Below are 24565 nucleotides of genomic sequence, written 5' to 3' on the forward strand. Positions count from 1 at the left end.
CTGGCAGAGGCTAGGTGTAAACTAACATGTCACAATATTTTCAAAGACAAACTCCACATAGGTACATTATTTAGACATAAATGGCAACACCATAAGCAAATTAGAGACACATGGAAGAAATTACTTATTACATGGATAGTGGAAGAGCTAAAAACCAAATAAGAGACAGAGAAGTTCAAAGGCAGTAGAGAATTTTGATTACATAAAATTTTACATTACATAAAGTGTGCACAAGCAAAAGAGCAAGTAAGCTCAAATTAGAAGAGGAAAGTGTATGGGGGGAATGTTTGTAGCAAATGTCTTTGATGGTCCTACAGTCAGATAGTCCTTGGTCTTACCAATATCTCAGTACATTAAAACGGATTCAATTATATAAGAATACAAGTCATTCCTTAATTGATAAATAGTCGAAGGATGAATAGCCAATTTTGAGGAGAAAGGAATAAAATCCATACTATCAACAGCAACATGGAAAAATGCTCTAAATCACAAAAAATAGATAATAAAATGCAAATTAAAACAATTCTGAGGTACCATCTCACACCCATTAGATTGGCAAAGATGATGAAAAAGGAAAATGACAATGTTGGAGTCACTATAGGAAAACAAGTATGTTAATGTACCATTCATAGAACTGTGAACTGGTCTAGACACTTTGAAATTATACCCAAAAAGCTGTTAAACTGTTAAGCATAACCTTTGACCCACAGATAAGAATACTATGTCTATATACCAAAGAGACCAAAGAAAGAGGAAAAGGGCCCATATGTACAAAAATATTTATAGCATCTCTTTATATTGTATCGAAGAACCGAAAAACAAAAGGGTGCCTATTGATTGGGTAAAGGATGAACAAAGGGATGATTTCAAGAAAAACCTGAAAAGACATGTTATGAACAGTTACAAAGTGAAGTAAGCAGAACTAGGAGAACAATTAATATAACAGTACTGTAAAGATAATCACTTTGGAAAGCTTGGGAACTCTGATTAACATAATGAACAACCACAATTCCAAAAGACTCATGATGAAACATACTACTCGTTTTCTGATGGAGCATTGATGGACTCAAGTACAAACTGAGGATTATGGACTTTTTTCCATTTTTTCCCATGGTCAATACAGTAATTTGTTTTGCTTGACTGAATATGTTTGTAACAGGTTTTGTTTTTCTTGTATTTTTTTTAATGAGGTGGGAGAAGAACAGTGAAATAGAAGTGGGAGGGAGAGAAAGAATTAATACCCAAAAATGTAATGAAATTAATGTTTTTTTACCAGTATTGGTACATATTTAAGTTGTATATAGTTAGGTATTCACAGTTCAAAATTTCAATGCCAATGAATTTCTAAATAGAACAGAGAAAATTCTTACCATGCAATATTGGCTTCCAAATGTGACAAAGTCAATTGCCTGTATGTTGCCACCAGATGCATCCAAGATTGTTTCAATTTTTGGCTTTTCATCAAAAGTATAGGAAAAAACAGATCCCTGTCAAATACAATTTAAAAATCATTTGAAAACAATCTATTTGCTGCAAGTCCTTGAGAAAATTTAAGTTCTTGGCTTTTCTTTTGAAATCTTGAAATAAACCTTTGAAGAAAAGAGTGGTGAATTCATGAATTATTTTATAGATTACAAATTCAACTGCTAAAGGAATTAGTTCTCCTCTTAAAGAGCTATGCCTAAAACGTGCACAAAAGCAGTTACAATCATAGGGCCAACCCTGGAGATTTCTGGTTTCCCGATGGACCAGTTGACCAAATTTAACCATGAATTTAATTTAATTTAATTTCCTCTTTTTAAAAATAAAATCATAGTATTAGCAGTGGTGATTAACATTTACATAACATTTTAAGTTTTGCACAGCTCTTTACATACATTATTTTATTTGATCTTTATAACAGTCTGATATGTTATAGTGTGAAGGAGTTCATGAAGCTACGACAGTGGAACGCAAACTGATGCATCCTACCAAGCCACAAAAGCCTCTAAATTTAGGCACAGAAATGGTTAGCTGAGCACCAGCCTACCTAGGCTCATCACAAGAAGGTTTAACATCATACTATTTATTTTTCAGCTGTATCAATTCATAGAATGCAGAGAGGCTATGACCTGTATCAGTGGAAGAAGTATCTATACTCAAATGGTCACTAGTCTTTAAAATATATATTGATGACAATACTTCTTTCAGGAATAATGCTTATTTTAGGAAATAGAAAATTAAGGTTAGGATTCTTCTGGACTAAAACAGAAAAAAACCCAACCTTGTTAGGTAAACTTCAAAACTAAACCATAGCCTTGTGACTAATGAGATTGAAGTGAGCCCATGGCAAGAGAATTCATTCATTCAAGATCTAAAGTACAATAAAGATGATTCTGAAGTTTGAAGTGTGAGGGACTGGAAAGGTAGAGAAAGAAAAAAGGGGAAAGGGAGATTTAATTGAGCAGATGAGCAGTGCAATTTAGATTTGTTGAGTTAGAGGTGCTAGTGGTTCATTTAGGTAGAGATGTCTAGCAGGCAGCTGGGAGATGTGCTGCTTATCCTATAAAAAATAACCCAAAAAGCTAAGCTGCAGAGAGAAGCAGGCCCGGAGAGCCCAGAAGAGTAGCCTGCCCATCACATACAAGAGAAGAGAAAGGACAGTAGGGTCCTAGAGCATCCGAGGGGTGAAGTGCCTTGGCCACATGTGTTCCTTAAGTTTGTGCTTCTCTCCTAGTGTACCCTAGAATCCATGCCCATCTTTTCTGGACCCATTCTTCCCACTGATGCTGTGGGTAATTGTTGGGAGAGTATACCTCAAGTTCACAGAAAGTTTTTCATGCTATATTTCAGTAAATGCCTTTTGATATATATTTCAGTAAATGCTTTGATACCATTGTGTCAACTCACTGACCATAAAAGGTAAATGCAACAATTGGGCCTCTTGAGCTATTGTTTTGGGAGTGCAGACATGCCTTAAACCTGAGGGTAGTTACTCTTGGGAACAACTTGCAACAGGAAATTTGAGGATAGCCTAAAAGGGGCAGCTACACATATAAACATGGATATTCATTCACATGAAAACATGTAAACAGGGATTTGCACAATAATTTGAGGAGAGAGAGAGCAGTAACCAGAATAGGTCTCCCATAGAAGATAGACATGAGCTGAGACCTCAAGCAAGCTGCGGATTCTACGAGACAGAAGAGAGAAGGGAACACATTCCAAGAATGGGGACAACCTTTGCAAAAGCACCAGAGGGGAAAGAAGGAATGCTGTTTTGACAACAGCAAGTAGGCTGATCTAGTGGAAATGTAGAAGAAAGGATTTATACCAAATAATCGTGATAGCTTGAGAGGGCGATAAATGCCAAATAGAAGGTTTCCCATTTTATCCTAGAGATAGAAGGAACCATTGAAGTTTTTTGAGCAGAGGAGTGGCAGGGTCAGGCTTGTGCCTTGGAAACGTTACTTTTCAACTGTGTAGAGAAAGAGAGAAACTGGAATCCAACTAGGAACCTACTATAGTTGAGTCTAGGCAACAAGTGATCAAGGTCTGAAATAGGGCAGTAGCCGTGCAAGTGGACAGAAGGGGAGAGATGGAAGAGATATGCTGGAGGTAATACCAACAAGATTTGATCCCATGTGGGTGGTGAGGGAGAGGCAGAAGTCAAGGAGGACTCAGTTTGCAAATTTCAGTTACTCAGAGAACATAGTGATGGCAAAAGAAATAGGGAAATTTAGAGAAGAGGACAAGTTTAGGTAGGAGGATAATCTTTTACATTATGGACATGTTTAGCTTGAGATGCCTATAGGAAATACAAGTTGAAATGTCTGACAGTTGGAGATGTGAGATTGCAGTTCAGGAGTTAAATTAGGGCAAGATATATACTTCTGGGACTCAACTGTAATAGAGGTGACAATTGAGCCAATAGGAGTTGAGGATATCACTAAGAAAAAGTACGGAGAGAGACGAAAACATGGCTGAGGATTGGCTGTGTAGGACGCCCACTCCTAGGGCACAGATGATTGCAAAGGAGAACGAGGAGTGTTCATGTAGGTATAAGAACCAGGAAAAATCAGTAGCAAAAAAATTGAGTGAGAAAAGAATGAGAGGAAAAGGGGGCATCAGATGCTTCAGAAAAGTCAAAATGGATATGTCCTGAGAAAAGATCACTGAAGTTTCATATGAATGGTAGGGATGGAAGCTGAATGAAAAGGGATTTAGAAGTGGATGGAGAAGTCATCCCATGGCAGCTACATAAGATCAGAGCAGCAGCTGGAGCCTGCCACACTGCAGTTCCCTTCCATAAGACCATGAGAGATGACCTCCATCTGAATGAACAAGTTGGGAGTTGGTCCTAACTGTGTGTGTTTCATTTTGGATGCTTGCCTGCCCAGGAACAGGAGTGCAAAGAGAAACAAGCCCTTGGAGAGAGAAAAAGAATGTGCAGCTTTGTGTTACCCCAGCTTTGTTTCCATTTGTTCCTTTCTTAAATTTGCTCTGTTAAAAATGCTTTTGCCAGATTTTATATTTTTCGTAAATGTTTTTCATAAACATTTTTCATAAATATATTTTTATTCATATGTTTTTTATAAACACCTGTCGTCAACCTTGATCTTATGTTTCTTTGTGTCTGTTTGTTTGTAACATCAGGGCCCAATGAGAACCACACAGAAGAGAGGGGGGCCTTTCCTAGTACAGGTGGTTGTTCAGTTACTTTGCAGTTGTGTCCAACTCTCTGTGATCCCACTTGGAGTTTTCTTGGCAAAGATACTGGAGTGGTTTGCCATTTCCTTCTCCAACTCATTTTACAGAGGAGGAAACTGAGGCAAACAAGGTTAAATGACTGGCCCACAGTGTCATAGCTAGTTAAGTGTCTGAGGTCAAATTCCTGACTTCACGTCTGGTGCTCTATGTCCTATGGCGCCACCTAGCTACCTCCTAATACAGAACTGGGAGGTAAATCCCCAGTCCATTGTTAGAGAGCTTTGCTCTCTGTAACTAGGGGCATAAGCAGGAGTCATTTTATAACTACCCTTCTATAGTGCAGAATCATTATGAATTTAGGCATAAATCTGCCTTGTAGATTTGAGTCGAGTTACATTATGGGAATTTCATCCTGGGATCTTTTTTCTCCCGGTACTCTCCAAGATCTCATAATATCAATATTACCAGGGTTTATTTCTCATTTTAATTTTTTAACATCACATTTGTTGTTGTAATTTTATAATCACTATTACTTGTTTTATCACTTCAGTAGAATCTGAATTAAGTCCAATAGTGACTAATTTTGAAGAGAATTTTGTATATTAGTTATAATAAATGTTATACTATTTGAGTTTTTATTCCCAGGTGTATTTTTTCTTTTTTGCACTGGTTTTGGAATTAAACATTTATGAATAGTAATGCTTGGTATTTGGTGCTACCAGTGAGAATGCCACCTGTTTGTGACTTTTATTATAGCTATTACTAAAATATTTACTTGTGGAAAAATATAAGTGAATGGGAGGAAAGGAAATATAGGCAAGAAGCAGAAGAGAGTAGATGGCTTCCTCTAGGAGGTTGGCTATGAAAGAAAGAGAGAGGTGAGATGAAGGCTGGAGAGTCAAATGAAGGTTTTTAAGTATGGGGGAGACCTGGATGTGCAGGTAGATGTTTAATATGAGAGAAAGGCACTGAGTGCAGACACAAATTCCTGGAGAAGACTAGAGAGAATGGGACCAACAGCACAAATAGCAGTGTTGGCCTGAGCAAGCACAGGAGATGCTTTTTAATTAGCAACTAGAGCAAAGGAGGAAAGAATGGGAAAAGGAAGAAAGAATAAGGCTGAGCAGCTTTGAGGTATAGAATAAAGGAAAAGGGGCAGCCCATAACAGATGGTTTCTGTTTTCTTGTTAAAGTAAGAAGTGAGATCTTCTGTTGAAAGACAAGGGATAATGAAGGTGAAAGAGGGCTTAGAAGATTTGGAACAACCAGTGTAGTCAAGAGTAGGGAACAAGAATTTAACAAATAGTGCCAGGCACAATACTACTAATACCTTTACAAAATTACCTCATTTGACCCTCAAGGTAGGTAATATTATTTCACAGTTGAAGAAACTGAGGCAAAAGACTTGCAAAAAATCCCATATGTAGGAAGTGTCTATGGATGATTTGGGCTTTGGTCTGACTCTAGGTCCATTTAAAGAACTTTTCCAGAACATTTAAAGTGACAGCAATGTTAATAATAGATGGGAGCAAAAAGACTGTCCAAATGTCAGCTGTGTGTCAAATCCTAGAACAGAGAAATCCATCGTATGATCTACTACAACTTATGCAATATATGCCCTGCCCATTGTCAGTGCAGCATTGATTAGGAATAAATAAAAGGATTACTGCACAACTACGAGGGCCTTGTTGAGATTAAACAGCATAAATTTGTAGTGGATCCAACCAGCATGGTTATTAACTTCCTCCAGAAGCATTCAGCAGCACGAGTATGCACAGAGAAGGTGAATTGATAGGGAGGGATAAGTGAGGGTTGGGGTTTGACAAAGCATAAATGATAAGACAGAAGCACATGGGATTCAAGAGGAGGGCAGTATATAATTGAACCAGTTAACTGTGGGGTTAAGATTGTAAAGGGAGGAAAACGAGGCCCAAACAGAAATGATGAACTGAGAGAGAAAGGATTAAAATTCTTGGAAGTCAAAGTAAAAATGAAGAATAGCTGTAGGAGTAAGGCAGTGGAAATATTGAAGGATAGAAGTTTGTGGTCAAAAAGAAAGATATCAGAGTCATGAGTCAGAGAGAGAAAACAATGGCCACCTTTGTCATACCTGGGCAAGTCATTTCACATTTCTGGGCCTCAGCTCAATGGGATGGATGGTGTGGGAGGAGCAATATCCTAACCCTTCCCCCTACAGGCCAGTTCTTCCTTAAAAGATACTTCGAGTTTCTTTGAGACTTGGGTGATTCGGGGACCTAAAGGCTCAGACTGTTGCTCCTCAGTGCTTGAGTATGAAGTAGCCACAAAATTCCAGGCCTGCTGTGAGACATGGTTGGTGGATCCTGATGGGTAAGATAGGCAAGGGAGCTCTGCTTAATTGAGTCAGCTTGAGGTGTCTTCAGGGCCCATATATTATAACTTTTTATTGCTATGGCCGAGTAAATCTTTTTTTGTTAACTGTTTAATGATCTATGAGTATCTCACATTCTTCTAACATAGAACCTAAACTACCAGGGGATGTTTTGAGCCAGGCTCAGTCTAGAACAGATGACTTTTACATTTTTTTTTCTAAGTCTAAATCTATGATCTTATTTTATAAAGTTACATAAGAAGTTAAGGTTAGGGTTCTCTCCTGGGTCTTCTCTATACACTTTCTTGGTGATTCCATTGATTTCCATAGATTTAATCATAATCTAATGGTCCAATCTTTGTATTCAACCTGAGTCATTCTTGAACTGCAGTCCCACATACCAACTGCCTATTACATGTCTTTAATTATATGTCCTGTAGGCATCTGAAACTGAATGTCTAAAAAAGAACATGTTTATTTCTCCAAATCCTCTCTTCAAAATTTTCCTATCCTTCTAGTCACTAGTTTATATCCTCAGATTCATCCTCAACTCTTTCCTTCACCTCCATATCCTGTTAATTACCAATTACTTGTCAGTTTTACCTCTACAATATATCTCGCATCTGTCCTGTTCTTTCATCTCCCTCAGCCACCATCCTACTACGGGCCTTCATAACTCCTCACCTAAACCATTATAGTAGTTTCCTAATTGATCTCTCTGCCTCAAGGCTTTCCCTTTCCAATCTATCCTCCACATGAAATTGATATTCTGATACTGGAGGTCTGACCATGGCTGTAGATAATTCCAACAAAAATTGATTAACAAAACAAGATCCTTGAAGAGAAGAGATCAAGGCAAAGTGGAGAGGTTATCTTGGCAAGGAGGAAAGCTACCCTATCCCTTCAAGCACAAGAACAAAAGATGGATGAAGAGAAAAAGTATGGAATTCAGATGGACAGCCTCAGTTTTCTCCATAGGGCAGGTCAGTTCAACTGCTAGGAGTAAAAAAAGGATTAACTTGGGGTTTGAAGAGAAAGAAGGTTTTGAACAGCCATGGAAAATGTAGAAGGGAGTCCCTCAAAGATGAATGAAAGGATTTTTGTGTAGCAGGGTAGACACATTGGAGGTTAGAAAACATGGTTGCTCCTATGCACTTGGTTATGTGACTTCCTGTGGCTGCAATCAACAATTTGAAAAAAGAAGGTAAATGTTGAGGGTGAGCCAGGGTTTTGATTACTAAAGGAAAAACAATGGAAGATAAGGAAACAAAGGTGGAATATGGTGCATTGTTGAAGTAAATAACTATGGAATCAAGCTTATATACTATAGTGACCCAAGAAGTGATAACAGCCTGGGAGAATAAAAACATGTGACATTGGTAAAGTATAATGAGAGAGGCAGTGTGATGTCAGTCAGTCAACAAACATTTAAGTGCCAGCTATATGCTAGGCACTGTGGTAAGCCATACAAATATTAAAAAAAAAACCTTATAAGGAGCTTACTACCTAATTAAGGAAGATTATGCACAAAAGAAAGCTAAAAAGGGGAAGGGAGCAGGAAGAGAAGGTTCCTGGCCCTCTAGCCTCCATTAATATGATAAGATGCATAGAGGGCTCAGTTTGGAGCCAAAAAGACCTGGGTTCAGATCCTTTCACTGACATCGATGAGCTATGTGACCCTGGATAAATGGCCTAAACTCTCAGTTCTTAAAACAAACCCCTTGTGCTAATCTACTAAATTATAGGTGGGTTATAATCTGCCTTAGTGGAGGGATTTCCTAACCTGGGAATTCTCTAAAAGGCTAAATTAATAGATTCTTCACAATTTCACATATGATTATAATAAGTACCTCAAAAAAAAACATGTTCCATGATACATATTAGCATTTTATGACAGGAATTCATCATCTTACATACATTTTCTGTTTGGAGTAGTATTCGTGTATAATCAGGAGAAAATATAATATTCTTCACAGAGGCTTGTAAATTGATGTGGTCATTTATAGTGTAGTTAGTTTCCTTGATAGTAATAGAATGCAAAATGCCATCCTAGACGTAAAAATAAGAAAATAAGTGCATTCTAGCATAATGGACTTTCTCTACTAACCTCATCAAACCAAAGGCTTGACTGTAATCACAATCCATTTCAGGAGATGCAACCTTCCTTCCCACCTTAACCAAATTCTATCCATTTTTCAAGGGTCAGCTTAATTCTCACCTCCTCCAGAAAGCATTCCTCAACTCTCCCAATCTCTATTGATCTTCTTATTCTCTGAATTCTTGTGATACCTTTTAGTCCGTACAAGACTTCTAATTATATATATATATATATATATATATATATAATGTTATTTACTTTAAAATAATTTAACTTTATTTTCTTTCCTATCTTATGGAGATCAGTCTTATTCATACTCATATTATGTCTTGTACTAATATTTCATAAGTTCTAGTCTTGTCTCCCCATGTTCTTTGAGGGCAGACACTATGCCTAATATTTCTTTTCCTTTTTTTTCTGGTCTTTTTGGAGGGGGGAAGGCAGGGTAATTGGGGTTAAGTGACTTGCCCAAGGTCACACAGCTAGTAAGTGTTAAGTGTCTGAGGTCAGATTTTGAACTCAGGTCTTCTCCGGGGTCATCTCAGGTCCTCAACTCCAGGGCCAGTGCTCCACCTAGCTGCCCCCTAATATTTCTTTTGGATCCTGCATCACAGAGCTGAGCACATAAAAGATGATAAATAAATACTATGAACAGATTTAGGACTTAATTGACCCTTAGTATATAATGCTAATGCTAATGATTTACCTACAGAAGATTTTGAAGTTGTTTTTCCAGTAGTTAAGCCGGAATTGGACCATTAACTATGTTTCCTTAATCAGACCCTCTTGAGATGAGCGTCATACTAATTTAAGGTGTTTGGGTTTAGGGCTGCCTCAGAAAACATGGGCCTAAAATAAATCACTGTATGTCAACTCTCCTCTAAGCCTCCAACCTTTATTTTATAAGGAGGTTGAAATGCTATTAAAGGCAGCTTTGAAGGAGGAAATACATTATTAAAACAGCCTGCAAAAAGGGGAGAAGCAGAGTCCTAGCTATTTTTTTTGGTTAAGGAATATAAGGGCTAAGTCTCAGAAAGAGGTTTTTGTTTTTGAAAGCACAAAATGGAGAAAATACCTACTTTTCTTTTGGTTTATTCCTTCCTGTGTGTGTGTGCGTGCACACACATGTGCACATGTGTGCCAAAGGTTAACTCTTGCTGGGTTATAGGTATAGTCTGTGGCTAAGGAATAGAGAACAGGTATGCCCAAGCAGAGACAAAATACATGACCTTGCTACTCTATGCTAACTCAGTGAGCTGATCAGTCATAGATGAAGACTTTGGCACTAATTCTGGTACTAAATGACCTGGTTCTTTCTTCATTTTTGCAGCAACTTCTATAGCTGCAAATTGTAATGGCTTATCACAGCAGTTGGGAAAAAGACCAGGCTTAAGAGATGACTGAGTTTACCTTCTGTTTCTATCATTTACTACCTACCTAAGTCACTTTGGGTAAGTCATAATCCCTCTAGTCCTGTTTCCTAACCTATAAAATGAACTAGTTGACTTTTAAGGTTCTCTGCCAGCTCTAAATCTATGTCAGAATTACTAAGGTGGTAGTTCCATGTCTAACACCCTGAGAACATTAAAAGATGGCAGATGTGTAATTTATGTTGCTTTGGAAGAAATCCATAAGGCAATTCCTCTAGGGCTACATTTAAAATGTGATCATTCGGGATTTCTTTTCTGTATTGTGCTTCCCCTTTCTCACCTTAGCCCCAAAGAGATTGAATTTTAAAAAATTAACATTCACTCTTAAAAGACAAATGACAGAGGTAGAAAATATTAGAAAAGAAAAAGCTTACATCTCCAGAAACAAACAGTCCATTTTTATGAATTGCCATGGTGTTGATTCTCTTAGTTTTAGAAAGGCTTTCTTCATTTTTGTGAAAACAAAACAAAGTAATAGGTCATAGAAATGTTAAAGTAGAATCAATAAACTTTATATTAATGCTATATCATTTTTCATTTTCTTTAGAAACTTTCATTCAGGGTTATGAAGCAGATGTTAGGTCTTTTAATTTCTAAAGTGCTTTCAAAATATGTCCTATTTTCCAGACACTCCTATGTTAAAATTTGTTCTCAAACCCTTAACTAGCTGTATGATAGTTGGAAAATCATTTAACCTTTCAGAGTTTCAGTTTTCTCATCTATAAAATAATACTTGCACTAACTAGTAGAGTTACTGATTGTTGTGGGGAAAGCACTTTGCTATGTGAAGTGAGTTATTATTATTCTATTTTGGCCACCAGTGAAGATCAACTTTTCTACCTATTTTTTAATGTAACAAAAATGACAGAACCATAGCTTCTTTTAGGTGGAGGAAATAACTCAAGAGGCTTTTGAGGCAGGACTAAATATAAACCATTCAACATGTACAGATAGTTCTGACTTTGTGGTTGGCTCAGTCCACTACTTCATTCTGCCTATCAGGAAGAGATGCTAATGGCAGTAATGTTGATAATTATTACCAACAATTATATAGTCCTTTAAGTTTTGCAAATTTCTTTACATACCTTTTTTGATCATCACAACAATCCTGTGAGGTAAGTACTCTTAAGTGTTATTCTCATTTTACAGATGAAGAAACTTAGAGAAGTTAAATTATTTACCCATGGTCTCACAGTCATTGTAAGAGCTGGTATAAACAGTCTCAAGCTCCGATAGAAAGGGGGCGACTAACTGATGCCTACACTTGCACACTGACTTAGAAAACCATGTGTTAACATTATCTGCATTTTATTGTGTTTTTATTTATTTTGTTAGATATTTCCCAATTATATTTTAATCTGGTTCAAGTTGCACTGGGGAGTGTTATGGGTTTCATAATTGATGCCTCTGGTGTAATGCATTGGGTTAGATGGTTGATGAGGGAGGTCCCTTCCAGCTCTCAGATTCTGTGACTATGAAATGCTTTGGTTAAAATAGATGCTTTGACCATGAAGAATGTCTTCACTCAAATAAACAGCACCTCAGCTGATTTAGTTACCTTTAAAGTGATATAAAATTATGACCATGGATTATGGTCTTAAATTTATATACTAAACATACAAGTCCTAAGGGAAACTAATCAGGAGGAATTAAGTGAAATAAATCACAGAAGACTTATTTCCTTTCCCAAAAGATCTGGGCCCTGAGTTATGTTTTCAAAAAAGTTATGCAACTTTCTTCAGTAACAGCCCAGTATTTAACTGGGTAGCCCAATATTTAACTTGTGGGTAGCATTTTCATAGGTTATCAAGAAGTCACAGAGCTAAGGGAAATAAAAATGTCTGAAAATCTGTTATTGAAGCAGGACGTTTCCTTTAGAGAAGAAGGTCTTGATCTACCCAAAGATGGTTCCATATTGCAGAAAAGACACTTCTCTTAAAGGGAGCTCACCAGACACTTCACATTAAAAAGTCATTCTAAGTGTATACTTGTCCTATACTATTAATTTGCTGTATTTTAAAAAATACATACCTTCTTTTCTTAAATTCTCTTCAGAAGACATCCTGGATGGAGGTAAAACCTCTTCATATACTTTATGGGGAAAAAAAAAAACCTCAATTATAATGCATAGCATAGTTCTTTATATTTAAAAAAGAGAACTTTCTCTCTCCCATTGCTAATCAACACCCATTTATAGTCTTAAAGTTGTCCGAAGCACTGAGAGGAGTAGTCATTTGCCCAAGGTCAGACAACCAGTATGTGTCAGAGGCAGGACCTTAATGTAAATTTTCCTGACCAAGAAACCAGCTCTGACCTCTTTGCCAAGCTTCCCCTTTTCTTGCACAAAAGAAGTACTTTATAAATGTTTATTGAATAGAATTTGATCGTCTCCTCAGGGAGATGCAGTACTTTGGCAAGAGGGGAACATTTGAATCTGTAGGACACAGAAGAGCTTACTATGTTCAGTATGGATTAATGCTAACATATTGCAGCTCTTAGAGTATTGTAATGGGAATGCAAATTTGGAAGATCTTCCCTGCCCCTAGGCTAAAGTGCACCTGAAGCCTGGGGTGGGAGGCTTGTTTTTCAGTAGATACTTTTTGATTGGCCAGTGGGTCAATAAGGTTGTTACATTCTCTGAGCCAGGAGAAGGCTATATAAGCCCTGATGTGAGGCTTTGTTTTGGGGGCTCACTTTGAGAAGGGTTCTGTGATTTGATCTGTATTCTGGGAAGCCGTTGTCCAGGGCCGCCGCTCTCCCCCCCCCCCACCCCGCTTTGAAAAACCCAGATGTTGTTTGGTATGGATGTAATGGTTGGGCAGTTTGGAAAGCTTTCTACTTGATCTGTTTCTGTGTTGATAATTCTGCCTGTATGCTCCGAAGTTCGGGGTGCTGACCTTTTTTCCCTGAACGAGGTAAATGATATATGTTTGATGGATTAAAGTAAGCTTGTTAACCCATTTTGAGTTGCTTTCCTTTAACAAAGCAGATCCAAGAACCTGTATGGGCAGACACCCTGGGTAAGCCGGGGTGCTTGCTGCTACAAGTATGTAGAGCAAGTTGGTTTGCCACAATAATACTACATAAAAAGATGGAGAAACAGAGAGAGGATTTCATGAAACTGAAATTCCAGAGATTCTAAGTCACGTGGTCCCCAAATGAAATATGATTAAGTGAATTCTCTGGGAGCTTGCCTACTGAAGCATAAATACTTGGGGATGACCTGCTTTCCTTAAGCCATCTGGGTAAACTGATCTACCATGAGCCATCAGTGCCTCCCTCTACACCTGCCCCCAGCCAAGGCAACGTCACTGTAGTCTGAGGAGCACAGGTCCTGCCCAAGGTCAGTGAGAGAGTTAGTGGTGAGGTAAGAAGCAAGTATAAGTGCCTAGTGGGAGGCAGTTGGTATAAGAGATAAAAGGCTGATAGTTAAAATAAGCTCTGGTGGGCTGCTCTGGGAAAACAAACAGAAGCAATAGGAAAGTACTCAGGGACAAAGCTATCAAAAAATAAGATGTAGATTTTTTGAAAAGTCAACTATGGTGGGTACAAAGATCAGGCATATGATGTAATTTGTATTGAGGATAAGGATAGTCTTGCATCCATCCTTCCCCCTTGTTTAGCATGCTACAGCCGTGCTGTGAGCTTCATCACTACTATGAGGGAACTTCTCTGCATCTGGGAGTTTTGGCTTGACAGAGTTGTTGTTTGCCCTTCATTTTACAAGAGAACCAATGACAGCAGGAGTGATGTCCTGACTGGCCTGTGAATCGGATTTAAGTAAGGCAGAGCTGCAAGAAGCCATCAGTTTCACTCTCTCTTTCAGAGTCATCAAAATCCAATGCAAGACAAAAGTCAGGATGACTGGCAACGGCCTGGGCTGCAGTGAATGACCTTGGTGTTGTTGACGTTTGCCCAAGCTCTAACCACTCCACAGCATCTGTTTCAGCCACTTTCATGGTCATTAGAACAGATTCTTCTCATCCACCCATTTTCTGGGAGAATGCTTGTAGTAAACATCCCCCTAATTCACCAATGGTTTGAGGCCTGTCAATTACCCTCAACCTGGTTTAGTCCTTCTGCCAAGATGGTTTACTAGGGTGTGGCCACTGTGCATGCTGTAGCTTCTTGAAGCCACAGGTGAGAGTTGGGTGACAGGTAAACATTAAAGGTGTATGAATAGCCATGAAATTGATTTGGCAAGCCCTCACACCAGAGGTGCTAGTCCTCTCTGTGTACCCCATATACCCAAGAGTAACGGCAATGAAACATTCCATCTAATTTTGCAGCAAGTTGGTTATGGGCAGGTCCCAAAGTTTTCTCCTTAATTCATAGTCCTATCAGTCACTAAAATATTAATGATGGACTTGGTGCCTCCAAAAGCCCAGAACCATCTTCGTTTCCATTTCTTTCATCCCATCAAAATCACTAGAGAAGGACATAGGTGTGCCAGACATAGTTCAGGTTGCAGCATACCAACTATGGACAAGGGAATGAATCCATTGGAAAGTTAGCTGCTTCAGCCAGTAGGCTCAGTGTCAAATGAACCAATTTCCAGCAGAGAAAATAGTTTAGTTCACTGAAAACAAAGTTATATAATGCTTTCTAGTGATTGATTAGAGATTGTCTCTGTCCTCTATGGATTCCCTGGTAAAGTGATAGTGATCAGTTCCCTCACTTATATGCAGACCTGAACACTAGTAAGGTGGATTGTAGATTGACCTGGTAAAGCTCAAACTGTCTCAGGTAATTTTCTACCACTGAGACTAGAGTATGGAGAGTAGATACTGGGAAGAATTGGGGTGAAATCTAGAGTCCTCATAAAATGTGGTATCCAGGAATAGAGAGAGAACTGGGTCAGCTGTTGCAAAATCAGCTATAGATAATGAATCCAACCAGTTGATCTTATGACTGATGATTTAACATCTTAGATACTCTGGGTTAGATTTTGTGTAGTTACTTAGACCAAATTAATCTCTTAACTGTATTTTCACTAGCTGTCTCCCATGTCTGGAATTCTCTCCCTCTTTATCTTTGCTTCTTGGTACCCCTGGCTTCCTTCAAGTTGCTACTAAAATGCCACCTACAAAGATGGTATTATGGCCTTGAGGTGGTGCTGAGTCAGTCATAAAAAGTATAAGGTTATTGTCCCCCAAGTCCACAAGGCATTGGAAAAAGCATCAGCATCTATGCAGGTTTTCCTGCAAGGCTATTGGTAGAGGTTCACACAAATTATTCTTAAATTGTGACTAATGTCACTGACTTAGGACCTCTAAGTCCCAAATGACTTTTTGAAGGGCTTTAAATAATCCATACCTGGACTGTCATGACATATATGGGTCACCTTCCAACAACATTATTCTGAGGGAACGAGTGTTTATTCAGGCACCCACTGGAAACTTATTCCATCTTTAGGGGAAGGGATCCTATCCATTTGAAAAATGGTTAGCTTCCTTGGGATGTTTTTCAAACTTGCTATTGACTGTTCAAGTCTAGGAAGTACCAGTGTTCTTGGATGTTTGAGAAGTTTGTTGAGGACAGAAGTCATCATATTGGCTGAAGAAAAATCTATTATTCTGGCATTTGGGATCATCAACCTCTTGTTTCTCATTTCATGAAACACTGGAAATTATGAAGTCAAAATGACTAAATAGAGTACAAGCTGAGCCGTATGAGCTTCTTGACAGCCTGTACAGGTTCTAAGTTTTTGTGATCCATTTGCACAGAGATGGGATAGTATCTACACATAATTTAACAGTCCTTTATAAATAAGGCCTCTGAACTTTGGAGTTTAGATCACAAGGAGTTCACTCTTCTACATGGTGTGATTTAATTCTCTGAGGTATGTGTGTGTGTGTGTGTGTGTGTGTGTGTGTGTGTGTGTGTAAGAGAGAGAGAGACAGAGAGAGGGAGGGACAGAGAAGGAGAGAGACAAAGACAGAGAGAGAAGTATTCAGAGCCACAGAAGATCAGATAATCCCTCAGTTTGAGAGGACAGCATCAACCTCCACTACAATGGGCTAGTGAGGGTCTAAGTAAACCAGGACTAAAGCTGACACTGTCATTTGGGTTTAATGAAAGCAACTTCAGTCTCCAGGGACCAACAAAACAATACTTGGATGAACAAATCTGCTGAATTTCTAATTTGGAAAATTCTTAGAAGAATTGGCAATTATATTTCACTAAACGGAGGATCCTTGACAGCTAGCAGACATATCTCATTGGAATATCAATTTCATGTTCTTTGGGTCTATTTTTATTTTCTACCAGAATTCATAAGAATTCTTTTTTTTCATCTTTTTAAGCCAGTAATTATCCAGTTTGGCCAATAACTGTTAAACTGAGTGAGATGCCAATGAAAGGAGTTGAGGAACTACTTTTAAGTTGAGTATGAACAGTTGTACTAGTTCAGAGATTGTTGTTAGATCTGTGATTTCATTGATAAAGGGAAAAAAGAAACTCCCTCTTCTATTAGAGATAGTTGCCTTCTGTGTACCTTTTAAGGTCTTAAACATTGCTGCCTATGGCTCTGAGAGGTTAGGTGACTTTGTTCAAGGTCACAGTGCTAGTATGTGAAAGAGGCAGGACTTGAACTCATGCCTTCCTGGCTCTAAGGCCAGCTCTTTATTCACTATTCCACACTTCCTATGACTTTAAACAAATTAAAATATTGTCAAGGTAAATCACTCTACCATAGTCTAGTAAGTCTTGGAGGTAAAATCGTGCATCTGTTTTTTGTTAGGTCGGGCAGTGGGGGTGAGGTACGCATCAGACTGGTAGTTCATTAATACATGGAACTCCTGGAAAAGAATGGAAACTCCCAGCTTGATACAGATTAGTCGCTACTCTATAATTTAGTCTTAGAGAGTTGCCTGAATCACCAAGAGGTTAAGAGACTTGCCCATGCAGCTTACAACCCCTCTGCAAGACATTGGATCTACTTGGCTGAAGTTAGCTCCAACTAATCCCCTCTTATTCCATGGGCTGTCTTGTGGTCTATGGTGACTTGAGTTGGCAGAAAGCTGTGAATTGGGTCTTTGAGATTAGAGTATGCCTATTTGGGGCACTGGTAAATTTGCAGTGTTGCAGACCTCTGTATAGTCTACTCTAATTCCATCTGGATAGTATCAACTCCATGTTATCATAAGACAATGAAAAATAGATCATTACAAGGGAGAGCTGCAACCAGAACACTGGAATATTCCACTAGAGGCACTGGAATGTTCATTATCTACCCCAATGCCATCCTTGATAAGGATAACAGAAGTAGTGGCTATCAGTTTGCACTGGTAAAAGATCATCTAAAGCCTACCCAGAGTTTACAAATTAAATCTTCCAAAAAGTTCATCAAGAATACACGGTCACCCAGTAAGTAGTGCATTCTGGCAATCAATGATTGTGTAAAAGTCACCTTGACTTGGGTTGTCTGAAACTATGGGTGGTATAGGTACATAAACAATCTGGTTTGGGCCAGAGATCTGAAAAGCTTGGTGAACTGACAGAAACTCAGTTTCTCAGATGGTTTCATCCATCAGGTTATCCTATTGCTGGCTGAGAAGGGAGCAGCCAGAAGGATAGTAACGCTGTAGAAATCAGGGCCTGCTCATCTGGGTGAACAGAAGCATTTTTGCCTAGAGGCTGTGAAGATGCGGAAGCATAGTTCAGGTACCCAGTTGTTAGAGAAGTTCATCCTTCATTTTTGTAAAGAAACAGTGACGTCATGGGTGATGTCTTGACTTGCCCAGGAGACAGAATTATAAAACGTCATCAGCTTCACTCTCTATTCCAGAGTCATCAAAGTCCAGTGACATGACAAAAAAGTCAAGATGACTAGGAATGGCCTAGGATGCAGTGGATGACCTTGGTGTTGTTGGTTGTTGATGTTTGACTAAGACCTCAGTGCTCTACAGCATGGCTTTAGCCCCCTTGATGGTCATTAGAACAAACTGTTCTCATCTGCCCATTCTGCTGGGAGAAATCTTCACATTCTTGGGGGTAGATATCCCCCTAACTCATCATGTGGTTTGAGACCTCCTGGTTTTTCCCAGCCCATCTGCCAAGATGGTTTTCCAGGATGTGCTACACTGTGCATACTACAGATAAGCAACCCTGAAACTTCTTAAAATAAACATTGATGTAATCTGAGTGCAGGTGGGCTGGAGTATTGGGTTGGGAGGACAAAAAGAAGCAGCTGTAAAATTAGACTGAGAGAAATGGCAGAGGGAGTTCTGAGAAGCTAGCCAGATTCAGTGCAATGAACAGTAGGAAGAAATCCATCTACTTACACACACACACACACACACTCTTCAGGAACTCTACAAGCCAACTCAGAAAAGGAGGCAGTGTTCAATGATTCAGGCTACAGATGCTCCCCATCTAGTTTGCTGATTCTACTCTTTATGCAAAATCACTTGACTGCATTAAGTATTTCCCTGTGTAATACTGCTTGGTCCTGATATGGTTAAACTTCAGCCAAGTCATATTGCAATCTACCCATGCCTTTTGGTCTTGAGTAATTATTGTCTATGCCTTTCCATCAGTCTTCCATTGAGAATTTATCCAAATCACTGGTAACCTTTCTCTGGTTCCTTTTATATGTCATGGATTCCAAAACAACACTTGAACTATTTATCAGTTACCCTTTACTCTTGCTACATAACTGGTACATTTCGCCTTCTTAAAGATGTCTTTTAAGGCATTTATTATTCACCATTCATGGCTGGTCAGTCCTTTAGACAGTAAGCATTTGTTAAGTATATAATATGTGCCAGAATTGTGGTAAGGGCTACAGATACAAAGAAAGGCACACAAAAGTCCCTGTTCTCAAGAAGTTCACAGACTAATGGGGGAGATACCATAAAAATGGCTATGTACAAAATCCTTACTCAAAATCCTTACTCAAAAATCCTTAATGGTACCTATTGTCTGTAGGACAAAATATAAACTCCCAGTGTCCATAATACAGATTTCCCTATTCTTCATTCCTGCCCCTAGATGTTGTGCTCTCTCTTTTCCCGTTATCTTGTTTGTACTTATTTATGTGGATGTTTACCCCACAATGGAAAGCAAGGTAGATGAGAGACCTTCCATTCCTGTCTTTGTCTCTCCTATGCCTTGCTTTTGGTGTATGCTAACTAAATGTCTACTGATGAACAAGAGTTTCTCTTTATTTCATATCACAACTCATCTGTAGGTCCTCATCATGATTCTTTGTCCTCTCATAAATCCTCCATTTAGTATGCTAAAAGCCTTCCTTTGTACATTCATCTATGCAGGACTTCAGCTATTCGTTTGCTACCTCTAGCTCCCAGTGTGACTAGTTCAACTTCTTTTTACACTACTTATTGCACACAAGTCATCACTGGTAATTTCCTGGAGCATATCTATATACACTATGGTTTCCTCCATTATCTTTTGGACCGTTTATAATATTCTTCAGAGAACAATATTCCAGAAATCATCATAGACACATAGCTTCATCAAAGAATATTTGTGTAACACAAAGGACTACTCATTGAGTCCCTTCACACACTTGATGAAATTATAGGTGGTTGGACCTCAAGTGTCCTATTTGCTTATGAAGAGGTCTGGAAAATTTGATAAAGACTGATAGAAACAATATTTTTGCCATTTGGTATGGCTTTCTTTAGTGCCTTTTTTCCATCTACTCTTTTGTGGAATAAATAAGAGAGAGACTAAGAGTGTCTTTTGTTGGCACAGTGAATAAAGACCCTGGAGTCAGGAGGGCCTGAGTTCAAATCCGGCCTCAGACACTTAACATAAAAACTGGCTGTGTGACCTTGGGCAAGTCACTTAACCTCAACTGCCCTTTCCTACCCCACCCCTGCAAAAAAAAAAAAAAAAGCAAAAGCAAGAATGTCTTTTGTAAAGGGGCAAATGGTAAAAACTTTGTGATTCCTGGTTTTTTAAAAAAAATGCAGAGAAAAGAACCAGCTATGGAGGAAGAACTCAGCTCTTGAGTTCTCCATCTTTTCCCTTGTTCCTCTTAGACAATATAGTAGGGTACATGGCACATTCATGGAGTCAAGGAGGGGCATTTCTCTGTCTTCCCCCTTCCTTATCAGCAGTGGGCAATTTTCATCAAAAGCATTGACCATAGGAGATAAGTGCCTGCACAGAGTCTGAGAGAGAAATTTAAAGACAAGATTTAACATGAAACAGCATGTTGTTTTTGTTGCTGTTGTTATTATTGTTTTAGTGGAAGAATATGACACAAGTGTACAGAGTAAAAATGATATTTAAAGTCTACAAGTCAAGTCAACAAGCATTTATTAAATAGCTAACATATTTCAAATAGTGTGCTAAGCTTTGAGTATATTAAGAATTGGTTTTCAAATGTGTATGTTTGAAAAAGTTTAGCAAAATTGTTTCTTACCTTGTGTTGATGACAGAATAGTGACAAGGAGACTTTCTCCATTAATCGATAGAATATGACCCTCTTCGCAGCAAACATAGATGTCATTTGTTGAGTTCCAACAGTGTGCAGTAGGACGAAGCAAGGGACGAAAATGACCTTTAGGCTTCAATAAAACATTAAAAATTCTTTTTGTAAAGACAGCTAAATATATTATAGGGTAAAAACATAATGGCTCCTAGAAATTTTGCACCTAGGAAAGGAAGAAGAAGTTAAGAAATGGAGAAGAGAACTCAGCCTTGGTAGCAACTGCCTGAGAAAATAAGAATGCACCAGATTGCTACTTCTGGAGAGGATGGGGGCAACATATACTAGGGGCACAGATAAATCCCTAGGATATAGGAAATACACCCTGTAGTAAGAATACTATCACCAAGGCTGAGGCTAGGCAAAAGAATATGTATTTTCTACCTCTAAGGGCTGCAGTTCTGGCCCTTGGCATATGCTGCTTGGGGTGAGGGAGATAGCATGTCCATACCCCTCAAAATCTCAGTACCCTGAAACTGTTTACCCCACCCTAGTTATGGTTCTGTTTTCAAAAGGGGACTGAAATGCAACTAGGGGAGCCCTGTCCTGCAAGAGGAGTTTTAGAGCAAGTATCAAAGGCAGTGAAACATAAATTCCCCACTGTGGGAGAAGGTTGGGGCAGCTTTGAATCCAGGTGTGGAGGGTATACACAGCATAAAAGGAAGAAATTGTCAGAAAGTGAGGCATGGGGAATATATAGAAAAAGAACAGAAAGAAAAGATTTCAAGAATAAAATTTAATTTAAAAACCTAGAACATGGACATCTAAATAAACAGAGTTTACTAATACTAGAATGAAAGGAGAGTACTAAAAACTGAGTATAGAACTCACTTAACAAATATAATAAGAAAAAGGAAAATGAACCAACACCTGGTAAGACACTGGAGTAAAAACAAAGTCCAGACTGATTCAAAATAGAAATGAAATCTGTATGAGGAGAAATTAGGAGTTAAAAATCTGAATTTTTATCTCTCAAAGAAATAATCAGCAGATTAGGGGAAAAAATGAATCCACAATGCTAAGCATCTCCAGAAAAGTTGGAGAGAGAATAGCAAATTTGACAGAAGAGAAGCAAAGAGCAGCAACATTAAAATAATCTCTATACAAAGCAGATATTGATCTTAAAGAAAGGATGAACAGATAAAATGTAAAGATCATAGGTCTGCAAGAACATGACAGAATGAAAAACCTGGATATCTTACTGCAGTAAACAATTCATATAATAATTCATATATTTGGAAAAAATAGTTAAAGAAGGAATCCTACCAAATTCCTTCTATGACACAAACCTGGTTTAGATAAACCAGGAAGAGCAAAAATAGAAGGAAAACTATAGCTAGTTCCCCAATATCATTGCAAAATTTTTAAAGAAAATATTAGCAAGGAGATTACAACAATGTATTACAAGGATCATAGATTATGGCCATGTGGGATTTCTACCTAGAATCAGGGCTGGTTCAATATTAAGAAAACTAGAAGCATAACTGACTATATCAATAGTAAAACCAACAACAATCATAAGATTATCTCAATAAATGAAGAAAAAACTTTTAACAAAATACAATACTCATTCCTATTAGAAACACTAGAAACCATAGGAAAAATGGAGCTTCTCTTAAAATAAGCAGCATCTATTTAAAACTGAGAATAATAGAGACAAACCAGCTTCTTCAATAAGGTCAGGAGTGAAGCAAAGAAATCTATTACTATTCAATATTGTACTAGAAATGCTAGCTATAGCAATAAGATAATAAATTGAAGGAATAAAGATAGGCAATGAGGAAACAAAATTATTATGATTTGCAGACTATGATGGTATACTTAGAGAATCCTAGAGAATCAACTAAAAGACTTGCTGAAAAAATGAACAACTTCATCAGAGTTGCAGGATAAAAAATAAATTCACATAAATCATCAGCCTTTCTAAATATTAGCTACAAAATCAAGTTGAAAGAGTTAGAAAAAGAAATTCCATTTAAAATAACTGCAGACAATATACAATAGTTGGGAGTGTACCTATTAAGACAAACTCAGGGACTATATGAAAGCAAATACAAAACACTTTTCACACAAGTCAAGACAGATCTAAACAATGAGAGAAATAGTAATTGTTTATGGGTAGGCTGAGCCAATATAATAAAAATGGTAGTTTTTTTTCTTCATGCCATACCAATCAAACTATCCAAGAATTATTTTATGGAGCTAGAAAAAAGAAGAACAAAAGGTCAAGAATATCAAAGGAATCAGTGGGAAAAAATGTGATGGAAGTCACCAAATTTCAAACTATATTACAAAATGATAATTATCAAAACAATCTGGTACTGGCTAAGAAATAGAATGGTGTACCAATGCAATAAGTTAGGTATATAATACACATTAGTAAATGACCATAGTAATCTAGAGTTTGATAAACCCAGATATCCAAGCTTTGGGGCAAGAACTGACTATTTGACAAAAATTGCCGGGAAAACTGGAAAGTGGTTTGGCAGAAGCTAAGCATAGACCAACAAATCATAGCATATACCGAGATAAGGTCAAAATGGATGCATGATTTAGATGTAAAGGGTGATATCATAAGCAAGTTAGAGGAGCTTGGAAATTTTTACCTGTCAAATCTATGGATAAAGGGAGAATTTATGACCAAACAAGAGACAGGTAATTTTATCATGGTGATAAAATGGATAATTTTTATTACATTAATTTTTTTAAAAAGTTCTACAGAAACAAAACCAGGGTAACTAAGATTAGAAGAAAAGCAGGAAATTGGGGAAGGAGAATTTACAGCGATTTTCTCTGATAAAATCCTCATTTCTCAAATATATGGTGAATTGAGTCAAATTTATACAAATATTGGCCAATTGATAAATGGTCAAAAACCATGATCAGGAAGTTTTCAGAAGAAGAAATCAAAGCTCTCTGTAGTCAAATGAAAAAAATGCTCTAAGCCAATATTGATTATTGCTGTTGTTATTCAGTCATTCAGTCATATCCAACTCTACATGACCTCATAGACTTTGGTTCATGGGATTTTCTTGGTAAAAATACTGAGGTTGCTTGCCATTTCTTTCTCTAGTATGTCCCCATTTTATAGATGAGAAACTGAGGCAAATAAGGGTTAAGGAACTTGCCCTGAGTCACACAACTAGCAAGTGTCTGAGGATAGATTTGAACTCAGATCTTCCTGACTCCAGGCCCAGTACTCTATCCACTGTACCACCTAGCTGCCCCTCCTACCACTTAGAGAAATGCACATTAAAAACTCTGAGGTATCATCTCACATCTATCATGTTGGCTAACATGACAGAAAAGAAGAATGATAAATGCTAGAGGGAACATGGAATAACAGGAACACTGATGCACTGTTGGTGGACTTCTGAACTGGTCCAGCCACTCTGGAAAACAATTTAGAACTATGTCAAAAGGGGTATAAAACTATGCATACCCTTTGTGCATACCAACAGTACCATTACTAGATCTGTATCTCAAGGAAATCAACAAAAGAGGGAAAAGGACACACACACACACACACACACACA

The 24565-nt window shown here is 38.0% G+C and overlaps 1 protein-coding gene across 1 annotated transcript in view; it reads right to left on the minus strand.

Moving 5' to 3' along the window:
- CFAP43 (cilia and flagella associated protein 43) overlaps positions 1-24565 on the minus strand; it is a 157594-nt gene that overhangs the window by 112109 nt on the left and 20920 nt on the right. The window contains 5 exon segments of the mRNA XM_069098895.1: positions 1371-1487; positions 8957-9088; positions 10942-11018; positions 12599-12658; positions 20964-21108. Coding sequence (XP_068954996.1) covers positions 1371-1487; positions 8957-9088; positions 10942-11018; positions 12599-12658; positions 20964-21108 — 531 coding nt within the window.

The sequence above is a fragment of the Petaurus breviceps genome, unplaced genomic scaffold (assembly GCF_028583685.1).
Source record: "Petaurus breviceps papuanus isolate PSGF00001 unplaced genomic scaffold, PetGlider_PUasm1.0 37, whole genome shotgun sequence".
NCBI classification, from domain to species: Eukaryota; Metazoa; Chordata; class Mammalia; order Diprotodontia; family Petauridae; genus Petaurus; species Petaurus breviceps.